This window comes from Rhineura floridana, chromosome 3, assembly GCF_030035675.1.
Source record: "Rhineura floridana isolate rRhiFlo1 chromosome 3, rRhiFlo1.hap2, whole genome shotgun sequence".
NCBI lineage: Eukaryota > Metazoa > Chordata > Lepidosauria > Squamata > Rhineuridae > Rhineura > Rhineura floridana.
Window position 1 is genome coordinate 24,001,613 of NC_084482.1, and position 23,137 is coordinate 24,024,749.

Below are 23,137 nucleotides of genomic sequence, written 5' to 3' on the forward strand. Positions count from 1 at the left end.
GGTGGCTGATTCATAGGGTCGCCATAAGTTGTAATCGGTTTGAACACTCACATAACAACAACTACATTATTAACAGAAGTTTATGAAGCAGAGAGCAAATGGCTTTGCTTATATTTTCCTTTGCTGCAGTCCATCACAGCACCATTTTAATTTTAGTTTTACATTTGTTTAGTAATGGCTGCAGCACATGGTTTTCATGTGCTGTAAGCCATGAGAGCACCATCTTTTTACATTCATATGCATAGGTGCAAATGAAGGCCTGACTGGATACTTCTCAGCCCAACACATACACTTACTCAGGGAAAACAATACAATTTGACTTTGTGCTCAGGTCCTGCTTGTGGGCTTCCCACAGACATCTGATTGGCTACTGTCAGAACAGGATGCTAGACTATATGGGCCTCTGGTTTGGTCCAGCAGTGTTCTTCTTGTTTGTAAGTGAAATGACATATACTGAATTCAGAAATGAGTTTCTGACCAAGGTCAATAACTAAAGTTTTGTGGGGAGATATTTTTCCCAGTATATGCAGAATGTATTGTGTGGAATCGTTGGGAGTCTGGCTATCTAAACATTTGCTTAGGTGGAACTTACAGTGCCTTGCAAAAGTAGTCTGACCCCTGACCAATGCTCTCATATTACTGAAATACAAATGGTACATTGCAATTTTGTTCTGTGTGATATTTTATTTTGAAACATGAACTCAAAATCAATTATTGTAAGGTGACATTGGTTTTATGTTAGGAAATATTTGTAAGAAAATAAACAACTGAAACATGTTGCTTGCATAAGTATTCAACCCCTGTGCTGTGGAAGCTCCAAGTTTACACAGATGATAAGAAATTGCTCTATCAAGGACACAGTTACCGTACCATTGGCCTCCACCTGTGAACCATTAAAGTTGCGGTCAACATTGTCAGGATAAAAACCTCACTGTTTAAGGATCATTGGTCAGGCTGTGGATCTGAATGAAAATGAAGACCAAAGAGCATTCTCCAGAAGGAGAGATAATGTAATACAAATGCATAGATTAGGAAAAGGGTACAAAATAATATCCAAGTGTTTGGATATCCCAGTGAGCACAGTTGGATCAATAATCAGGAAGTGGAAGCTGCATCACACCACCCAGGCACTGCCAAGAAAAGGCCGTCCCTCAAAACTCAGGGCTCAAACAAGGAGACTTGTGAGAGAAGCCACAGAGAGGCAAACAATTACTTTGAAGGAGCTACAGAGTTGAGTGGCTGGGAGTAGAGTAATGGTGCACCAATCAACCATATCAAGAGCTCTGCATAACACTGGCCTGTATGGGAGGGTGGCAAGAAAAAAGCCATTACTCAAAAAGTACCATTTGAAAGCACGTCTGGAGTTTCCCAGAAAGCATGGAGTGCCCCAGCTGCGATGTGGGAAAAGGTTTTGTGGTCAGATGAGAACAAGATATAACTTTTTGGCCAAAACTCAAAGCACTATGTGTGGCGCAAACCTAACACTGCCCATGCCTCAAGACACACCATCCCTACAGTGAGATATGGTGGGGGACTGGGCATCTTGTTAAAATTGAGGGAAGAATGGATGGAGCAAAATACAGGGAAATACTGCAAGAGAACCTGCTTTAGTCTACTAAAAAACTGAAGCTTGGGAGGAAATTCACTTTTCAGCAGGACAATGATCCCAAGCACAAGGCCAAAGCAACACTGGAGTGGCTCAAGAACAAAAGGTGAATGTCCTACACTGGCCTAGTCAAAGTCCTGATCTCAATCCTGATCTCTTTGATAATTGCGGTCCACAAGCGATGTCCAACCAACCTGAATGACTTGGAGTGCGTCTGCCAAGAATGGGTCAAAATCCATCTGACACTGTGCAAAGCTGGTACATACTTACCACAAAAAACTTAAAGCTATTATTGTAGCGAAAGATGGCTCTACCAAATATTAATGTGTGGAGGCTGAATACTTATGCAAGCAACATGTTTGTTTTTTGTTTCTTACAAACATTTCCCAACATAAAACCAATGTCACCTTCCAATAATTGATTTTGAGTTTCAATGTTTCAAAATAAAACATCATACAGAATGAAATTACAATGTACCATTTGTAATTCAGTAATAAGAGAGCATTGGTCAGAGGTCTGATTACTTTTGCAAGGCACTGTACATTGCTAACCTCTTCACCTAGCTCACATTAGTCAAATTTAGTCTCAAAAAAATTATTAAACAAGAAGTATTGGCTCTGATTTAAAGTGACTTTTAACAATACTTTTTGGTATTTTTTAAACTTTGTTATCTTAATTGAATATTTTAATATATTTGTATAAAGAGACATATTTTAAAATGTAACTTCAAAAGCTGATCCTGGGAAGGTGGCAGAAAATCCTTTAAAAACCTCTGTAGTGCTGTGCAGGAAACCTTTATTATAGATCTGGGCATTGTAGAATTGCCACTAGGAGACAGTGACTGTCACCTAGACCACATTGTAAATGTGATACAGTAAGATCAGTAGGGAGAGCAACCCAGTGTGATTGGGGCAGCTGCAGTCCCCCCCCCCTGCTTAAGAGAAGCCATAAAAGTATTAAGCTGGTGGGCTTTGTAAGGATTTAGACCAGTAACAAGCCTTAGGGTCAAATCCAGATCCCTGAGGAATATCAGTTCCTCCTCCCATTTCAGACCCAAGTAACTGCATGGAAGGGATTACAATAAAATGAAGCTTGCTAGCAGTCCACTTTTGGGGCTGTGCAGAAGCCCTGGCCTACCTCATTCCATCATTTCCTCAAATTGGTCCTTATAAAAACTAGGTACTTGTCCTGGAAGTGAGCCTCATTGTAGCCTATTGATTAAATATCCCACCTTTCTTCTTAAAAAATAACACTGTCCTAAACTTCCAGTTGAGGTAGCTTTTCCACCTCCTTCCAAGTAGAAATTAAGTCTTATAGGAATTTATCCAGTTAGTTTGATTGTATGTAAGTCACTTTGGGTTCACTTTTGTGAAGAAAAGTGACTAACAAATTAAATAAATAAATAAATTCCCCCACCCAAGATTCTCACAGCAATCCTGAAGTAAGGTAGGCTGAGAAATAGCTACTAACTGAAGATCATCCAATTATCTTCATAGATGTGTGGAGATTTGAACCTAGATCTCCACTGTTCTAACCTGACATCTCCTACTGGCTAAGGCTGCAATCAAATACACATCTTAGAAATTCCATTGGGTTCAATGGGACTTACTCCCAGGTAAAGATTGCCTAAGCACACTTAGGAAGTAAGATCCATTGGGAATTTGAGTAAATTGAAATGCATGGCTGCAATTCAGTGGCTCCTGAATACAGTGGAATTTCAGAACAGACATGATTGCACTGCGTAAGTGTTAAAGCAGGAGAAAAGGAGACTGTGAGGGAAATATACACCTTTAAGTATGATTTCGATAACAAGAGTAATAAAGGAACAAATTTGCATTAAATGCTCTTGCGCATCCCCCTACCAAATCCTGCCACATAAATATGAATGCTTGGACCACGTGCAGTGATCTGCTCCTCTTCCGAAGGATACCATTTTAATGTTTTTAATGTGTTTTAAAAGTATGCTACAGTATATAGAACACATGGGAAATGAACAAGGAAATCATTTGACAATTCCTCCGCCTCTTGGTTTACATCTTTCTTTTGCTGGCAATTAGTAAGGAGAATGAGCTTCTATTAGAGCCACTAGAATTATGACTGGACGCGAGACCCTTTCATCAATTCCCAGGAAGAAAAAACACGAGCGTCACATCACGTTACATAACTCCTTCATCAAATGGAGGAAAAAGGCGGGACATTGTCCTCTACGCCTAAGCTAAAATGGCGCCAATATCCGTCACCTTTTCAGGGACCGCCTTTCTTATTGGCCAATTTAAGGACATCGACCTTCCTCATTGGGGCAGACAATTTTCATTCTCTTTTCTTGGCGCTGTTTGGCTAAGTATTCGATCACTCAGAAGCTTATTTCCATCGCTGGGCTCTTCGTGGAAGCTGACTGGTTATATTTCGTGTCATTTCCCGCATTATCCCCGCCTTTTCCTCACTAATGAAACGCTCTTGTGGCCCCGCCTCAGCTCTGATTGGATTGCAAGAAGCTCAATCACTTGCGGAAACTCAATCAAGCTGTACGAATTTATCATTCGTGTTCAACCTCAGAAACCCCCGCGCAGTCGTCGATTGGCCATCTGTAACGTCTGTTATTAGTTTTGCCTCATTCCTTTACTCACCCATCCTGCTCGACACGCTAGTTAGAAAAGCTTTCGGTCAAGCCCCGCCTTCTATACCCTCCCGCCATTGGGTGGAGCTTCGTTTAGACGCGTTTCTCGAAAGGGCCACCACGGAGTTTTTCGCAAACTATTCTCACGCCACACTCCCCCATCAAACCCCGCCTGTTTGCTGTAATGGTCGAAAACTACGTCATTCATAGTTAGCCCCGCCTTCCGCAGTTCCTTTCTGACTCCGTGATTGGGCGGAGGGACGAGAGGCGTATTCTTGGGCTTAGGGCCGTGTCGGCGCAGCTCCCGCCTCTCGCCAACCCTTTGGCGGTCTCCGGTGGGGCTAGGTTGCCTCGTCACCGACTTCGCTGCCCCCGCCCCGCCCACCCCTCTGGCGGCACTTGAGTTCGCCTTCCCCCTTCAGCCAACATGAGCGGTAAGGACGGGACCATCCCGGCTGGGCGGGGGGCGCCACCGCCTGCCTTCCTTCTTCCGCGCCCCGCCCAGCCCAGCCCCCCGGGCGGAGGGACCCGGGCGGGGGAGGGGTAACGAGCTCGGCGGAGGGAAGCCGGGAGCCGCCGAGGGCAGGGGAAGCCCTTGGGGGAGGGGCCCCCAGGAGGGGAGCGGGGCTTGTGATTGGGGGTGGAGGAAGCCGAGGGGAGGGTAAGTTGCCTCGGGGTGGGTGCGAAGGACAGTAGGAGGAGGATCGTGCGGCGGCCGCCGATGGAGGGGGGTGTCCAGGGCGGGACCAGGTGGGGCAGGAATACGACTGGGGGTGGGAATTTCCCAGCGGGAAACAAGAAGCTGTAGTAGCAACACCGGCGGAGCTTCTCTCTCTCTCTCTCTCTCTCTCGTGGTGTGGCCCAAATTTGAGAGGGTGATGCAGACGGTTGTTTCGTGGGTGGGCGTGTAAAGAAAAGTTAGCCCGCTCGTTAATTTGAGCCAGAACTCAGTCGCGCCAGTTATTAGAATACCCGAGGTTAGTAAATGGTTGGGGAAGTACTTCTGAACATGTACAGAGTTCTCTCATGCCTGAGGAATCCTATCTAGACCGCCCATATGCATGAGATTGAGGTGGGGTGAGGGTGGGGAACGGCAAGAAGAAAGGAAGATGCGCTCAACCCCTCAGTTCTGAGAAATGATATGTTGATAGAAGCTCAGGGGGGCTTAGGCCCGTGCCGCACATTCATCTCCTAAAATAGGCGAGGGCACCCGTCAATAACCTGCTGCTTGCTCCTTTTAAGAACACAAGGACAAGTACACACTCGGATTTCCTAGGCTTTCTTTCTGTTACGCTGTCTCTTATGTATTCTGTCTGTTCTTAGCGGTAAAATGAGCCTATGCTTTCCATTGTAATAAGTACATGGAAGCAACCAACTTCCTTGAAACGCTTCATTGGATAAAACTTAAAACTCAGCAGTTGCTTTGCTTGGCAAACTTCTCTAGGCCTACACTCTGGGAGTATTCAAGTTTTAGAGTGGCGCAGAACTCCTTGTTGGGCCAGCTGCCAGTCAGAAGTTTGCATACTCGCCTACGCCACTTGGGACTGACTCATGCAGCTGCTTCCCCTTCCCTCGACAAATGATTTTTGCAATGGCTTTAGACCTGAAAGCGCTTTACATGGGTGGTTTCTGGGTGTCTGCATACATCACTACCAAATAAAGAGGCATGCTTCTGTAGGGAGATACCATTTTTCTTTTTGCAGCATGGCACTGAAAATTAACGTTTTAGTCACGTCTTGCGGGGAAGGGTGTTAAAAATAAACTCTGCCTTAGGGCATTTCTGCTGCAGAAAAGCCAAAATGCATGTGGAAAGGACATTCTGAGAAAGGTGGCTTTGTGAATAGATCCATTACTGGATGGTGTTTCTGAGTAAACTTTAAAAATCAAAATAGACAAACCAGTTTGTTCACTGTATGGTGGTATGGGAGCACAACATCTGTTGGATCTGTTCAAAAGATTGCTTTCCACATGGATCTCATTATTTTGCCAAATTTCCTCTCTATTTAATGTGCATCTCCGGAGCTTGAAACATTGTCTGCTTCTGCACTAGTAGAAGTAAGTGGCTGTTGTGGTGCAGGAGAGAGAGGCTTTGGATATGACAGACATCCTCCTGGCTGGTCTTGGTCACCATCTCTCCGCCTTTCCTGCTGTGTATAATTGTTGTGAGTCTGTGTACTGTAGTAATTATTATTATTAATATCTTGGCTCAGTGAAAGGCAGTTTTACTGTCACGGATATGGTTTCCAATGCTACAGCAACTCTTCCTCCTACCACCGCTATCCTGCTCCCTCTGTTTGACTTAATTTTCCATTGATGATACATGGTGCATATATCACCCCCTTCTGGTATGCCGGCTGATGCCCTTTAAAGGCTAACCAAAACTATTTGTTGTGACTGTGTCCTGTCCTTCCTGGAAGGAACTCGGGGATGGCGTAGGGGGTGGGGGTGTACATGATCTCATCTGTTCTTATCCTCTCAACAAATCTGTGAAGTATGTCAGGCTGAGACTTGCTCAGGGCCACACTTGAATGTCATGGCTAAGCATGAATTAGAACACAGCTCTCCCTGGTCCGAGTCCAGCACTATTTATTACACTGTCTCTCTCTGCTTTCGCTAACCTTCCTCCCCTACTCTTTTTCTTCTTCCCTCCCTGTCGGCCCTCTCCCCTATGGATCTTTACTTGGAGATAGCTCTTCGTGGTGTTAGATGTTTTTAAGCACATTTTCCAAAGGCAAGGTACAGTAGGGCCCTACTCATACGGCAGGTTCTGTTCCAGGGCCCTGCTGAAAAGCAAAAACCTCCGGAAAGTGGGGCTCCCCGCACTCCAGCTGATCCCTGTCAGCTAGTGCGAGCTCCGTATGCTACAGCTGATCAGCTGGTGTGCTCCAGCTGATCCCTGTCAGCTGGAGTGTGGTGGCTCGAGCTCCTGTACTACAGCTGCTCATCCCGCTGCCGTATTAGCGGAACGCCGACAAGCGGGGCCCTACTGTAGTTACATTTTCCAGCATCCAGTACAACACTGGGTGTCTAGCTGGGTAACCGTAATACCCTGAGTTCTCTGCAGTAAAGTGAATTACTTAATGGTAACTACCTAGAATGCCCAAGGTTCCTGTGGATTTAATCTGTTTTTTAAAACTCTGTGTACTTTCTCCTTTTGGAGGAACTACTTGTTTTGTAGTACTTCTTTAACCATTCAATTTTTTCTCTTCCTTTTTTTTTCTCCCTAACACCCCCGATTCTTATATAGACCATGATATTTCAGAAGAAATGGTTATTGTCAAGACTGAGAAGTTAGAAGAAAGCTGCAGTAATGATGGAGGAAACTGTGAGGGCCAGGTGAGTGTGGGTTCTAAAATAGGGAATGAGTGGGAACAGGCAACCATCTCTTGTGTTGCATTTGGGGAGCTGTCTCTGTGTCCGGATGCATTTTGTAATGGCACATTCAATTCTTGCAGCTTTTTTATGGGGAGTCTGGGGGCAAAATGGTGATAGCAATGTTTATAGCTGTTGTGTATTTTGTTGTTGTGTAACACGCTTAGAAGATGGTGGGTTAATTAAGGGCTATTCCTCCAAATCTTAGCAGTGTCCCAGTGAACCGTATAATTTGAACTTCCTCATTTAAGAACTGTTGTACTGTAATACATAGTCTCCAATCTTTTGGAACAAATTTTAAAGCAGTTTGCTAGAAAGTCACATTGTGGTGAAGGTAGTCTTTGTTAGAAATCTTTGAGGAGATTACAGTTTTCCTCCTGTCGGTGGATCTGTACTATGCTTGTGAGTCCGCTGTTTGCAATCTCTTGCAGTGGGCAGGTCAACCGTTTCCCATAGGCTCTCTTGCATGTATGCTTCTCCTTAGTTTTTCCTTGTTTTGTACAACTCCCTTGTATAGTCGGACAAGTACCTGACTCCTCCTTTCTCTGTCTTGTGTTTCCTGATAGGAGTCCCAGCCTTCCCCACTGGCTCTGCTGGCAGCAACATGCAGCAGTATTGAATCTCCCAATGAGAACGCTGATGGCTTGCATGGACAACAGGGGGGCCCAAGTGAACTGGACCTCACAGCTGCTGCAACTCAAATCTCCCAGAATGCAAATGGCTGGCAAATAATTTCCACTCCCTCTGGGACTTCTGAGTCCCCCAAACACCAAGGGAGCAATAGCCATGAGGAGAATGATTTGTCATCCAAACACCGACCTGCTACCACTGGGCAGTATGTGGTTACTACCACCCCCAACATGCAGAGCCAGCAAGTCCTGGCGGGCTTGCCAGGGATGATACCCAGTATTCAGTATCGGGTGATCCCCCAGTTTCAAACTGTGGATGGGCAACAGTTGCAGTTTGCCACCACCCCTACCCAAGTCAGCGTCCAGCAGGATGCCTCTGGCCAACTGCAGATCATCCCTGGGACAAACCAGCAGCTCATTGCAAACCAGTCAGGGACAGGTAATATTCTGGCTGCCATGCCAAATCTTCTTCAGCAGGCTGTCCCCATTCAGGGCGTGAATGCCCTCTCAGGGCAGACTCAGTATGTCACTAATGTCCCACTGGCTTTGAATGGCAATATCACTTTGTTGCCTGTCAATAGCATTGCAGCCAGTTTGGCACCCACTTCTCAGTCGGTTACTCTAAGCACCTCTGGCGCTCAAGAGAGCAACGCTCAACCAGCAACATCCGGCGCCTCAGTCAGCTCGTCCAGCGTGGCTGCATCCCAGGCCAATTCTGCCTCTTACTTTACCAATGCCAATAGCTACAATGCCACTACCACGACAAGTAATTTGAGCATCATGAATTTTTCCACCAGTGGCACTCTGGGAACAAACGTTCAGATGCAGGTGCCTCAGAGGACAGGAAGTGCTCAAAATACGGACACTCTGCAGGTAGCTGGAGTTGCAGTCCAGCAAGGGCAGCAGAAGGATGCTGATCAAAACCAGCAGCAGCAGCAGATCCTGGTGCAGCCTCAGCTTGTTCAAGGAGGGCAAGTTGGCCAGACTTTTACTACCCAAGATGCCTTGCAGAACCTGCAGATCCAAGCTCTCCCCAATGCTGGTCCAATCTTTATTCGAACACCCACCGTGGGGCCAAATGGGCAGGTCAGCTGGCAGACGATTCAGCTGCAGAATCTTCAGGTTCAGAACCCACAAGCTCAGACAATCGCCTTGGCTCCAGTGCAGGGAGTATCCCTGGGACAGACAGGGAGCACCAACACAACCCTGACACCAATAGCTTCTGCTTCTCTGCCCAGCGGCACTGTCACTGTAAACGCTGCTCAGCTTTCCTCTGTACCAGGCCTTCAAACCATTAACCTTGGGGCCCTGGGATCTGGAATCCAGGTTCATCAGCTGCAAGGGCTTCCACTGGCTATAGCAAATGCCACTGGTAAGTGGGAGATTTTAGCAATGCATAGTACTGGCTTGAGGTCAGCTTCCATTTAAAAAATACAAGTTACTGTTCCTTATTAGTAGAGGGGATACAATGGAAAGGGTAAACTCAACAGAATTGCTTTCAATATGTTTTCTTTAATAATATGTTTTTAACCCTTTTTTAAAAATATGTTTTTAAAGCTTTTTTTGTTTTTAATGTTGTTTTGTTTTAATGTATTTTAGGGTCTTTTTATGATGTTTTAAAGTGTTTTTAGCATTTCTGTTTGCTGCCCTGGGCTCCTGCTGGGCGGAAAGGCGGGATACAAATCAAATAATAAAATAAATAAATAAACATGCTAAAGATTAGAAAAGGGGAAGCAAGCTGCAAATTTTCAATTCTTAAAATTACCAAATCAGCATATCAGAATTCTCAAGGCCTCAATTTTATTTTTAGGGTATGTCAAATTGAGGGTTGTGTCAAATTTGAGGACAACAGGTTCCATATCCTGTAGCATGGTGCCTGTCATGTTCATTAATACTATGGCAGTAGTGCTAATTATAATGTCATAAGTTTTGATAGGTTCTTCTGCATGGAAGCTCCCTATTTATTACCTCTGTTGTTTTCTTTCACTAATGATTAATATTCTAGGTAGATTTAGGTGGCTATCAGTGCTTTGGTTGTTGACTGACTATGAATGCACTTTATACTGCTTGCAATTGTGTAGAGAGCTGACTGTTTCTGAAGTGACCTGCTATGTGGCAAAGCAGACCTGAATCACTGCCTACAACCATTTTGAAATATTGGAGTTGAGGAATTGTGTCAAAATGCTTCTCGATGTGGTCCCCCCCCCCCAGCCCATGGAAGCTGCTTTTTTGTATGTATGATCCTGTGCAGCTGCAAAACAGTTGTGCATACTACAACTGGACCCCTCACCTGGGATGGGGAACCTCCGAGACAGAGGAAGACTTGCAAAAGTGGGGGAGATTTGGAAGAGGCTTTTCCAAGTTTGTCCCTCTCCAGTCGCGGAAAGAGACTTGGAAAACGCTTTTGCTCCTCCTCCCCCCCTTAAGTGGATACTTAGCAATGTAATTAGTAAGGGACTTTGACTGGTGGGCACCCGCACCTGCCTGCCAATAATGTGAAGTCATAATGATGTCATGTGGTCGACAGGTGGGTGGCCCTGTCAACCTGTCAAGTTTGACCTGCAAGGCAGATCCTGATAAGGATCTAACCCATGGAGCCAAATGTTTCCCCACCCCTGACCTAGATTTTTTTGCATCTAGTCATTGCCCTCCTTTGTGGAGTGTTGACTGGATGGGAAAGACTCACAGTTTGGCCCCACCCATAAGATTGCAGTATGTGCGCTCTCTCTCTCTCTCTCTCTCTCTCTCTCTCCGTAGCAGCATAGAGTAGTGCTACAGGAAACAGTTTTTACCCAATGAAGGAGTCTGTGTGATTTGATGTAAAGAATATCCCCAAGCAGGTCCCCCAAAATGTATGGAGATGGTTGAAAGGCTGTGCTGTGGAGGGTCTGAGGGCAAGGGAAAAAATCGATGCCATAAGCGAATGGCTGTCCAGGTGGTTGCAGTAGCCACACAAATATTTTATTTTTAGGTTGCCTGTGTACAAACAGTCATTTGAACCTGAAATTTCGCTCTGGTTTTCATGGTCATTTTATGTAACATAACAGTATATTACTTAGTATTAAATTTATATCCCACCCTTTATTCCAAAGGAACCCGGGGTAGCAAACATAACAAAAGAATTTTACAGCAACACAATATATATGAATACAGCCACTGGTCCTGGGATCAAGTTGCTGTGCTGCCTCCTTCTGAGATCACCTTTCCAAAGTTCACCGAGGATGCTTTATGCACTGTTAACTCCTTGGTTGCTCAATGATATCAGTGGAGGGCAAAGAATGTGCAAGTAAAACCCTTTGTGGCTTGGAAATTCAGGATTGCACATATGGAAGAAGAAAACAATAAGAAAAATGCCAGAAAGAGGAGGAGCCAAGGAAGAGAATAAGCTTGTTGAGTCACAAATGCCATCAACTTAAGGGTAACTCCCAAATATTTGGGTCCAGGGTTGTAGCCTTGCTGTGCTACATAGACTCTTGTTACATGTTGGTGAATGAGAATGGAAAAGAAATTCAAAAGGTCTGAAAGCAGAAGATAATAGATATTTATTACATTAACTTTTAAGAAGAGATCACTGGGACATGGAAGCAGCATAGGCCTTGTACTATGCATCTTTTTAAAGGAAAAAATTGTGTGGTGTTGACACAGGCCCAAGCCACATGTTACTTTGGAGCTCAGCATTTAGAATTCCTAACATAATTTCCTTTTTCTACAATTAGAAGCAAGGGCTACTGAGAAAGGGAGATATGATCTCCCCCACCCATCCTGTGCTGCCCATCTATTAGTCACACACCCCAGCTATTTGTGACTAGAACGGGGAAACGTGTGGACTTAGTATTTTTATTCCTGCAAGTTTTCCTCTCTGTGATGAATAGCAGCTCCGGGGAGGGCAATTTGGATCAGGTCTGCAGTTAGGACCCTCCTATGCAATAGTCCTGATCCTAACAGAGAGGAGTGTTGCTTTTACAGAAAAAAATATTGTATTCTTGGCATCCAGACCTTGATAGGCAGATAATCCAGGGATGGCACATTGTCACAGTGCATTGTCACATGTTGCTGTAGTGTAGAGGTGCATTCATGGGAGCAAAATAATGGGTGGACCAATAGCTCATGAGTGTTGGCCATGGCTACTCCCAGCATCTGTAATGCTCTAAAACAGGGATGGGGGGCCTTTGGACCCTCAGATGCTGGTGGACTACAACTTCCATCATTCCTGACCATTAGCCACTCTTGACTGGCTGATGGGAGTGGAATCCAACAGCATCTGGAGGGTCAACGGTTTCCCATTCGTGCTCTAAAACATGCATAGAGGTCAAGGACATTTGCTAATGCAACAGCCTGCCACATCTTAGCATTGTTTGCATGAATGCAGATGTGGGTACAACATTCAGGTGTGTGGCCTAACCTCAGCCTGCCTATTTTATGTGATAGGTGTCAGATTCTGGGTATTAACTGTGGGTTGTAGTGTCATATCTGCAAGCACAATCAGTGTTTTGCATTTGGAGAACTAGCTTCTTAAAAATGGGAATAAAATGGTTTAGCTTTTGTGGTTGTAGGGGAAAGAAACAAAAGGGGCTAATCTTAAGATTGCCAGTAGTAAGCATTGATCCTACAACCTGCGGTTTCCTTGTCTTCCTCTCATGAGTCTCTTAAGGATAGTTAAATGGGCTAAGCCAGCGTTTCCCAACTAGTGGGCCACCAGATGTTGTTGGACCACAACTCCCATCAGCCTCAGCCAGCATTGACAATGGTCAGGAAAGATGGGAATTGTGGTCCAACAACATCTGGTGGCCCACTAGTTGGGAAACGCTGGATTAAGCTGACGTTTGAACTCGGAACTGCTGGCTTGTAGCTGGCCCCTGTGCTATACCAGTAGATAGTGGCATAAACAATTCAGATGCCTAATCATTGCAAGGAGGTTTTACGCAGCTGTGCAGTGTGTGTGTGTAGTTTGAATGTATATTTTAAACTACATGGGAGGGATATAGAATGGCTAACATCTCAGTGCTGAATTGTTGTCCAGCATTCAGAATGGCACAAAGGCATCTGTTTTTTACAAAGGGCCCTTGCTGAATGGAAAGTACAGTTCTTCAAAGTACAGGCTGTAGATTGGTACAAATGTGCTCTAAAACTAACTATTGGCACTCAAAATGTGTGGCTTTGTTTTGAATGAGATCTAATACTGCTTGGAAAAAGTAACTCTGCTTGGAAAGCATGTCTTGTTTGTTCTTCCTCCTGTTTTGCTTTGGTTTCTGGGGATAGTGCATTTTTCAACATTCTGTAGTCCAATTGAAATCAGTTTTCTCCAGTGCATTGGAGAACTCTGAAATGATTTTTAAGTGTTGCTTTGTTTAATTTCTCTTCCTTCATAAAGTGTAATTAAGCTGTTTTGGGGGAAATTTTGTAATGTGTTGAATTTCAGGTGAGGTTTTTGTTCTTGGCACCTTTCCACAAAGCTGCTTGTGTGCAAATGTGTGCCTCATTAGTAGTCATGGTTTAGTGTACATCCTGCTTCTCTCGTGTTGTGGTGTATCAGATTTTATTTGGAGAGGGCTAGTTCATATTGAGATTATTATAAGAATATTGTGTACTTCACACTAAAAAAAAGTTGAGGCATTCTGAACTGAACATCAAGAAAAGTGAAATTCTGTAGCCCATAGAAATTGCATTTTTGCTTAACAGTTTCTTATTTGCAAATCATGGGCAAGGCTCTTTACAGGGTGGTAAAGCTGTGCCTTCTGACCACAGGAAACCTTGCTAAGCAACTCTTCTGGCTGCTGAGATTTTAGCAAGCGTTGCCCACACACTCCAAACATATCTTCACAGCTGTAAGGGGGTAGACTAAGACACCGTCTTTTTAAAAAGTGAAAGCTCAGATTTCTACAAAGCTGAGTTACATGCCTATACATCCTGTAGCATTCCTGCATACACACAGCCCTGCTTACAGATTCTTCTAAATACATGTTGTGTTGCCCATCTTGAGCCTGTTCAGTGTGATGGTAAAGCATAGGGGTAGATGAGGTCAGGGCATGGTTGTCATGCCTCCAGTACATACCCTATGTTGGTTCCTCTGAATGCTTGTTTTGACCTAAATTTTCGTCTTAGAGGTGCTTTTAATGATTCCTTTCCCCTTCTCTGGCTTCCATTGGAGATGCCAATGCCCTATATGTTTCTGAGCGCTAACACTTTGTGGTGGTTGATGGGAAAGGAAAGGGTGGAAGAATTTATCCAAAGAAATGCAGAACCACGTGTATTGGCTGTCTAGGTGTCTGTTCAGGCTCTTAAGTGGCATCCTAAGTATTACACTTCTAGGAGATATATATCAGAGCAAGCTTGCATTAACTAGAACAGAAACTAGATAGCAAGGGACTATATGTAAGAGTAGCAAAGAAAAATGGCCAGGAAGCACCTTAGTTATGGAGTGTGCCATATTGGCTATGGTCAGTTGTCACTTTTGACTATTTCATGCTGTAATTTATTATGAGACTCAGGCCCAACCGGCTGTTTTAGTGTAGTCCAGGCCACTTCTGAGAGTAAAACACCACTCTTGAGTGTGGCTTGCTACAAAAGCCAGCGGGGCTATGTTCAGCACGGTGATTAGCCAACACTAAGCTAGTTTGTGAAATTAAACCATCTGCATGGCAAGTTTGAGGAGAGAGAGAGAGAAAAAAATGAGCCAACTGGTAAAAGTGAGCTTTAATTCATTCTGCTCAATTTAAGAACAAATCTTTTCTAAAGGGTAATTCCTGGTGGTCAAATGTAAGATTTAGAACAATATTACTGTGTTTTATTTAGAATATTTTAAAAAATGGCAAAGGGAGCATGTCCATGAAATACAGCTCATCAAGGTTATGAAAAATATGTAAATTATGCAGATTGCATGTATCTAAGCATGCAAATGAGTTGTGTCAGGATTCTTTCAAGGATGGTTCTTCATATAAAACAGGCTGTCTTGCCTGTTTCCAAGATGGTTAAATTTATAAAATCAAGTTGTTTGCTCAGGGAGCTAACACTGCCGCTTTCAAGCTGCTTGTCTCTGTGGTGAGATGCAGGGCTCCTGCCTCTCTTAGTGGACAAGATGTTAAATAAGCAAAATGTTCTTTAAATAAGGAAAGTGTGTTTGGACATGGAGCTAGTCTGGGCCCCTAGACAACTAGGTTCTTTCAGTGGCTTTGGAGACACTCAACGTGATGTTATTTATTTATTTATTTATAATATTTTTATCCTTCCCTTCTACCCAATAATAGGGCACTCAGGGCGGCTTACAAAAATAAAATCAAACATGTACACAATAAATTTGTAAACAATAAAATCATAAAAACATTAAAATAAATTAAAATACTATTAAAATACATAAAATACAACACACACACATATACACACATATATATAGGAAGTGGTAAGGGGACTACACATAGAGGGCATAAAATCAGTGTCCGGCTCTACCTTCAGCCCCTCCCAAAGGCTCTCCGGAACAAGATTGTTTTCAGAAGTCTCCAGAAAACCATCAGGGAGGGAGCAGAGCGGATTTCTTGGGGTAGGGTGTTCCAAAGCTTGGGGGCCACAGCTGAAAAAGCTCTCTCCCGCATGCCTGTCAGTCTAATGTCTTTCACTCCAGGCACACAGAGGAGACCAGAGGCAGATGATCTTAGATCCCGGGCAGATACAAATGGGTGTAAGTGGTCCCTCAGGTACATTGGTCCAAGGCCGTTTAGGCCTTTAAAGGTCAGAACCAGCACTTTGAATTGGGCCTGGAAACAAATTGGGAGCCAGTAGAGTCGATAAAGCACAGGTGTTAGGCAAAACTGTATCATAAAGCCCATGGAAAAAACACTAAATCAGAACGGCACAGATATTTTCCAATTTGGATGCTTGATTCCTTTAACTGAGGGGTGGTTAACCTGTGACCTTCCAGATGTTGTTGGACTATAACTCCCATCAGCTTCAGCCAGTAGAAGATTATAGCGGATATGGTCCAACAACATCTGGAGGGCCATAGATTAATGGTTGGTCTTAAAAAGCTAAAATGGCGTTTGGGTATGTTATGTATTTTTCCTGAAGAGAAACCCCAAATAAAGTAGTCAGTCCAGATTTGCTGCCTTGTCTAGAGACAGAACTGCAAGGTACAAAGGCGAATAATGAGTGCTCCTTGCATATATTGTATTGACTTTTGAGTGTGGAGGCTGAAATGGCCTTTGAGCCTTCAGGTACTTCCTGCGAGTGCAACAGTTGCATTGTTATAAAAATGTGTATGTTCAGAAATGTAAACCTGTTCAAAGGGTAAAGTGTGTGCCATTTGATATGTAACAAATGTAGGTTTTTGGATGGAATATGAATTATGATACAGAATTATGGTTAGCATTCTTTAACTGAAATGTATAAAGTGCTTAAATACTGTTGGACTGCGGAGATGAAAAAGACACAGGGCTTTCCTTGATTGTGTTGGTAGTCCAGTGGAAGACATTTATTTATAAAACTGTTGTGCAAGGCTTTTAAAAAAATTTTTCTTGGCTAGATGTTCCTCTCTGTAAAGGACATGTTTGGGGTGTGTGCATCAGTGGGAGGTCAGCATGTGGCATGAGTGCCATGCATGGTGCAAGCATCGGAGGTTTAGGGTTCCCTTGAATGGACTGGAGTGCAGAAGAGAGGTCTGTGAGCCTTTTAATGACATAAAATCATTCCTGCCTTTTAGTACATCTATAATACAGCAAGTGCTAGAGGGGTGCTATCATGCTCATGGCAAACTTGCCAAAAGGGCTGGCTACCTTCATTTCATTAAACTAAAAGCCAAATGAATCCTGTCAAAACCTAGTGTCAGAAACAACTACTGTAACAAAAAAAGCAATCAACACTGTTTTTAATCCTTCCTCCTGGGTCAGACTTCAGGTATGGGACAATACTAACTTCTTTTCGTTGTTGTAACACTCCAGGCTGCTTTGTGAATTATGTGTCTAGCTCCAACCCCCAAATAAAGCAGTTGAGTAAAAATCACTTTATTTATATAGAGGAGAGGTTCTCTAGTCATTTGGCACAGCGTTGGCAGTGTTTAGCTTTTGTCCCCAAGTTACCCATTTTTTCCTGTAGATAACTCTGCAAACTTTTAGGCTTCGTGTGCAGCACTTCAGGCAGTAATGGGAGTGTCTGTACACCATAAAATAGACAAGTAAGCGTTTAGCTATTTTATGAACCTTGACCGGGGGATTTTCTTGCAAGAACAGCCCTGTGTAATATGCCACTTTCTCCATCGTGGATGTCAAGCAGGAAAGGCACTACGAGAATGGGAGCATGGAGTAGCCATTTTGGTTTTGAGGATTATCTAGTCTCAACTTGCCATGCAAAGAGAAGTGACTTCAGTGAGAGGAACCAGAAGTTGTTTGTTTCCTGATTTGCCTGACCTTAGAAAGCCTTTAGGTGGAACCCTCTCTCTGCCTTGACCCCTTCTAGAGATAGCCTTTTTAGATTTAACTGAAGTCCCACCTCAACCTAGGATGTCCTAGGTCCTAGCATCCTACTTCTCTACCACCTCCAATGGGCTTGAATCTGGCTTTTTGTCAAGTAGCCATATACTGCTATCCTGCAATTTGGGCTAGGTAGGGTCTTAACTGAGAGCCAGTGTGGTGTAGTGGTTAGAGTGTTGGACTACGACCTGTGTATGCCCGTAACTCTCAGCTCAGCTGGCTTTGAATTGATTGATGAATGAGCCAAAATTTTGATGTACGATTTAAAGCTTGCGTTCACAGTATTTTTGGCTTCAGCCACCACCTGTGCTACTTGCCATGAATTGCTTGATTAGGTGGCGGCTGTTTTGAGTACGTTATCAAGAGTTTAAACCTTAAGGAAGTGAATTATTGCCCCGATGTCTTTAAGTGTTCAGAGTAAAAAAGAAAATACCAAATGCCTGATAATGCTTGCCACTTCTATTTTCATGTTAGCAGTTAGTGTCGCATTATTGGGATGCATCTGGTCCTCACACATCTCTGGCCCGTGGGATCCTCCTCAGTCCATGCTGCCTCATTAGTTCACACCCCCTCCTCAAGTGCTTTTGCTTGCCTGGGTGGAGAAGTATGTATGTGCAGGTTTGGTGTGTGTGGGGGGGGTGTAAAAACCTCTGGCTGAAATCTGGCCTTGTCTCTGGCCCCACCCATCACTGCATGTGCCCTTTTCCCCACTACTCCCCTAAAGGTTGACACAAGGGAGCGCAGTCCTCAGAGTGTAAATGTTTTTCCACTCCTGACAAAAGGCAAAACAAATAAATATAAAAATGCAACCTGTTCATAACCTCCCAGCAGCCGACTGGGGTGGGGGGATCCAGATTCAAGTTCTCAGGAGTCCAGGTTCCATAGTTCTTGTTTTTCCAACTCTGTCCTGGTGCTAGGAATATGATGGGCAACCTCAAGTAACTTCTCAGTCCTATCTGTAAACGAATTAAGCCAGAGACGTCCGGCTATAAGCAACACTTATTGGGAACACCCCCTCCCATCCTGGAATTAGGTATAACAAGAGCTGTATTTGGGCTAAAACCATAGTATGCATTTTGAAGACTGGCATGCCTGGGTCATTGCTTCAGTCTATTAAATCTGGACCTAGTCTTCAAAAAAAGCTCAGTAACTAAACTGAAGTAATCTTGCTCAGAGCCAGCTCCACTTGTTTTGTCAGAAATCGAAATGTTACAATGGCTATAAGGGGGGGAAAGAGTAGGTACATTTCAGTTGTGTTAGATCGCAGTACCTCTTATTAGAATTTGTCTTTCCAAATGTGTGGGTATGTGCACACACACACAGCATCTATAGTTCATGAGAGGCTGGCAGAATTTTGTTTCTGATGTTTTGCTGCGGGGGGGGGGAAGGCGCCTGATGTTTGGCACATAAGTCAAACTAGATTTGAAGCACATTGTTACTGTTTGTTCCAAGAAGCACAAAGGGAACAGAATGAAATTTTACCCTGAAAAAAGTAATTCTTGCATACACTTGCCTGCTCTTAAAATGGTGTCTTTGTATACATCCTGCACATCATCAGTAGACTGATTTTAATAGGTCATTTCCTCATGTTTCTTCCATGTCTCTTTGCTTACTGTTCTTGTACTACATTTTCATCTGAAAACGGAGTTTTCTTTAGCATAGTGGACTAATAGAACAAAAAGTTGAGAGTTGTAATACAAGTTTACAGTTCAGACAATACTGGTTTAACAGGTTTGGTGTCTGGCATTACTTATGTCAGAACTTCCTTGTGTGGCATATGACTGCTCAGTGCAACACATGCTTGTTAACAAGAACTCTAGAGCATATTCCTTGGCAGTAATGAAGCAAAGACCATTCATTTACAGTAAGAAATGCAATTAAATAGCTGTATTTTAGTCTAAACCCTCCTCCGAACGAGGACATACTGTTAATTTGCTATCTAAAACAACATAATGATTAAAGGATATTGGAAGTTACAGATTTATGTCATTAAGTACAATTCTGTTGCAGTCCAACCTTCAACCACATTTCCCTTTGTATTCCTCTGCCCAGTCACCAAAACAAATAATTATGGTTAACTAAGCACAAAAAAGTCAGTCTGTGTTGCAAAGGGATGCATCTTCCAGACCAGGAAAGGCATTCTGTGGACATGATAAAAAATCCATTTGTGTGTGTGTATTGCTCCTAAATTATAATTCTGTGTTGAGGGAAGCCAAATCAAGCATCAACAAGATATGAACTTTGCAATGGGCATAAATTAAGCAAGTATGCAGAATTTCTTTTGCAAAATTCAGCAATTTTAATGAATTCTTCTCCATGGCTCTTGTACAGTCCCAGCATGAGGAACTGCCCAGGCCAGCCCTAGAATCTTCCAGTGAACATCAAACTTTTCTTCCCTCCCTTCAACCAACAATTTTACCTGCCTTTGCTCATCATGAGGGGGCCGAAATTACTCTCCTCATTTCTTTGCTCCCACTGTGAGAGAGTCATTTGAGGGTTTATCTGGATTTTGATTTCTTCCTCTATGTAAGGTGGTGAGAGGAGTTTTTCTATATCATTAAGATTATTTTCAGTTAATTTCCTTCTCTCTCCTCACCACCAAAAAAGTCAGGTGATACTTTTCTTTGTTGAAGAGTTTAGATTAGGGATGGGTTTGTATGTCTCTGTTGGTCTCAAAAAAATGTAACAATCATGTCCTCAGAGCACTCACAAAAATGTATGTGGATATTGTGAGTATCAAAAGTATGCAACCCCCCACTATATCCTCCCCCACCTTTGCAAGCTAATGGGGGGGGTGCAAACCTTTTCCTTATGAAAGGCAGGAGGGAGCATCTGGAAAAATGCTGCTGGGGGTGGGAGGGAACACCTGCACCCTCAGGGGACCCTTGGGGCAAGAGGGTTCTCTGCAGGTTTTGAGTATTGCAGCTCATCAAAACAGCTGCTATGCAAACCAATGGAGATCCATTGGTATGCGTAGATGATTGTCAAGATAAGGGGTCTGCTCTGCTTGAGGTAAGGGAGATGGCTTTGCCTGCCTCAATTTTGTTTGCAACAGTTAGATCACGTAAAGCCCGACTTTGAATTCTTGCCCCATCCCTAGTTTGGATTTCTTTTGTCTATTTTATTTTATAACAGCCCAACAAGGTGAGTCAAGGTTGAGGCAAGATATTATAGTGTCTTGCCTGTGGCCACATAAAAACACAAAAAGATCCCTTACTGGGTTAGATGAAAGATCTGTGTTCCTCACAGGCCCAACCAGATGCCTCTGCCACGGCGTGGGACCTCAATACCTTGTGGAACGCCTCTCTCGCTATGAACCTACCCGTTCACTTCGTTCAGAATCTAAGGCCCTCCTCCGGGTACCAGCTCATCGGGAAGCCCGGAGGGTGGTTACTAGATCTAGGGCCTTTTCTGTGGTGGCCCCTGAGTTGTGGAACAGCCTCCCCGAAGAAGTACGCCTGGCGCCTACACTTCTATCTTTCCGGCGCCAGGTAAAGACCTTTTTATGCTCCCAGGCATTTTAATCTTTTAATTTTCTTAATCTTTCTACTTTTAACATGTATCCTTCTTAATTTGTGTTGTATTTCGTTTTTGTTGTGCTTTCTGTTGTTTGTTTGTACATGTTTTTGTGATTTTTTACTATGATATATTGTATTTTATCTTGTTTGTTCACCGCCCTGAGAGCTATTCTGCTAAGGGTGGTATATAAATTGAAATAATAAATAATAATAATAATAATAAGCCCAGAAGCTGGGCATGAGGGCAGAAGTCCTCTTGCTGCTGCTCTACTGCAACAGGTATTCAGAGAGGTAGCTATTGATAGTTGTCAGTAGAGATGAGAGTCTTAACTTCTAATTCACTCTCCTAGTGATACACTAGCTCCTAAGGAAGGCCTTATGAAGTAGAGGTATCTTGGTGGTGTTAGAATTCCTTTCAGTAGATTACCCACTTTTTTGTGGGGAGGAGGATATTCATCTGGTGCCTGCATGATATCTAGCCATCCACTCCTCTCTAACTGGATGTGTGCAAGATGTACATAACTTACTAGAGCAACCACAGACGAGACTGTCTCCCCAGGATATTTTGCAAATTGAATCCTTAAGGGAGACAGGAGTAAGTTTCTCTTCGTTTGGGATGTGCCCGTCAGCTGAATGCTGGTATAATATAGTGGCAAGGAGTGTTGGTTGGAAGTAGGGAAGTCCTCACTTCAAATCTCCCCTCAGCCATAAGCAAACTTGGTGGTCTTAGGCAACTTGCTGTCACTCAATCTCAGTCCTCCACCCCCTTTTCAATGTAGAATAATATGCTAGCCATGGCCTGTACGATGCTGTTGTAAGGTTAATGAGATAATTCACGTGGAATATGTTGAAAAAGCACTATATAGAATATTGAGTTTTTTACCTGGGACCAACGTGTGAGAGAGATACAGGTAGTCCAGAGAGCATAGTCCACAGCATAACCTAAGAAAATCACTCCATGTAAGACATCCTGCGTTTTGTCCCATATTGTGAACACGGGACGACATTTGCATTGCAAGCAAGCCAACAGCATTAACTTTAAGGAGTGGTTGTGTATCTTCTTTTAAATGGCAGCCATATTGCAGCAGTAGCTGCTGTAGACTCCTAATGGCTTTATGTATGCCTTGGTCCGATGGAAATGTGTGAGTTGGACCATCCGACTGACATATGCTAATTGCCTCTGAACACAGTTTGCTCAGCCTGCTGTGATTTGCATCTGTTAAAATTTGTGTGATATCACACACACACACACAGAGAGAGAGAGAGAGAGAGGGAGGAAATAATCAAGCAGCAAAGCTTGTAGGAAAATAAACTGTTTGGGAGTGTAGCTGGAAGTTATGGAAAAAGCACAGCACTCCCCTCCCTTTACAAAATGTTTTATATCCTTGATTGCATTTGAAAACTCATCAGTGTTGTGCTATAATTCCTATTTTTTTTTTGTAATTGGATATTCTCTTTTGAGAGAGAGGAAGAGAATGTGGTGCATGGGCTGTTGTTAACAGATGATTTTTCAACTTTATATATCCTTTCTGTGATCATAGTAATTAACCAGCTAGCAGGCTAAAAAAAAACCCCACTGATATCTTCTTTAGGGGAAGCACTACTTAAACTATTCTCTCTCCTAGCCTGCTGTATTTATTGTCTTTTCACACTTTATTGTTGGGATGGTTCGCATCTGGTTTGCAGATTAGCTCCCTACAATCATCTCCACTTAAACAGATACTTTAAAAGTTCTTTCTGTTAAGCCCAGCACTTTGCAAGTTCCTAAACAAAGAAACTTGAATAAACTATAATGTGTAATGCATAAGGTAAAAGCTTTACAGTTCATAAGAATCTAGGTTGCAATGCAGACTGCTGTAGTGGTGCAGATTTAGTAGTACAGAGCTTCAAATAAATATCAGATTCTTAGCAACAACCCTGAATATGGACAGAACATGGCT

At 43.4% G+C, this 23,137-nt stretch overlaps 1 protein-coding gene across 4 annotated transcripts in view; it reads left to right on the plus strand.

Annotated features, from left to right (window-relative positions):
* The first annotated feature begins 4,465 nt into the window (after window positions 1–4,465).
* The window catches only part of SP1 (Sp1 transcription factor), a 32,759-nt gene continuing 14,087 nt past the window's right edge, over window positions 4,466–23,137 (plus strand). The window contains exons 1-3 of one of the 4 annotated variants that reach the window (XM_061615021.1): window positions 4,466–4,657; window positions 7,471–7,559; window positions 8,162–9,596. In XM_061615021.1, coding sequence (XP_061471005.1) covers window positions 4,651–4,657; window positions 7,471–7,559; window positions 8,162–9,596 — 1,531 coding nt within the window. In that variant the 5' untranslated portion in view covers window positions 4,466–4,650. The other 3 variants (XM_061615024.1, XM_061615022.1, XM_061615020.1) reach the window with 3 other exon arrangements.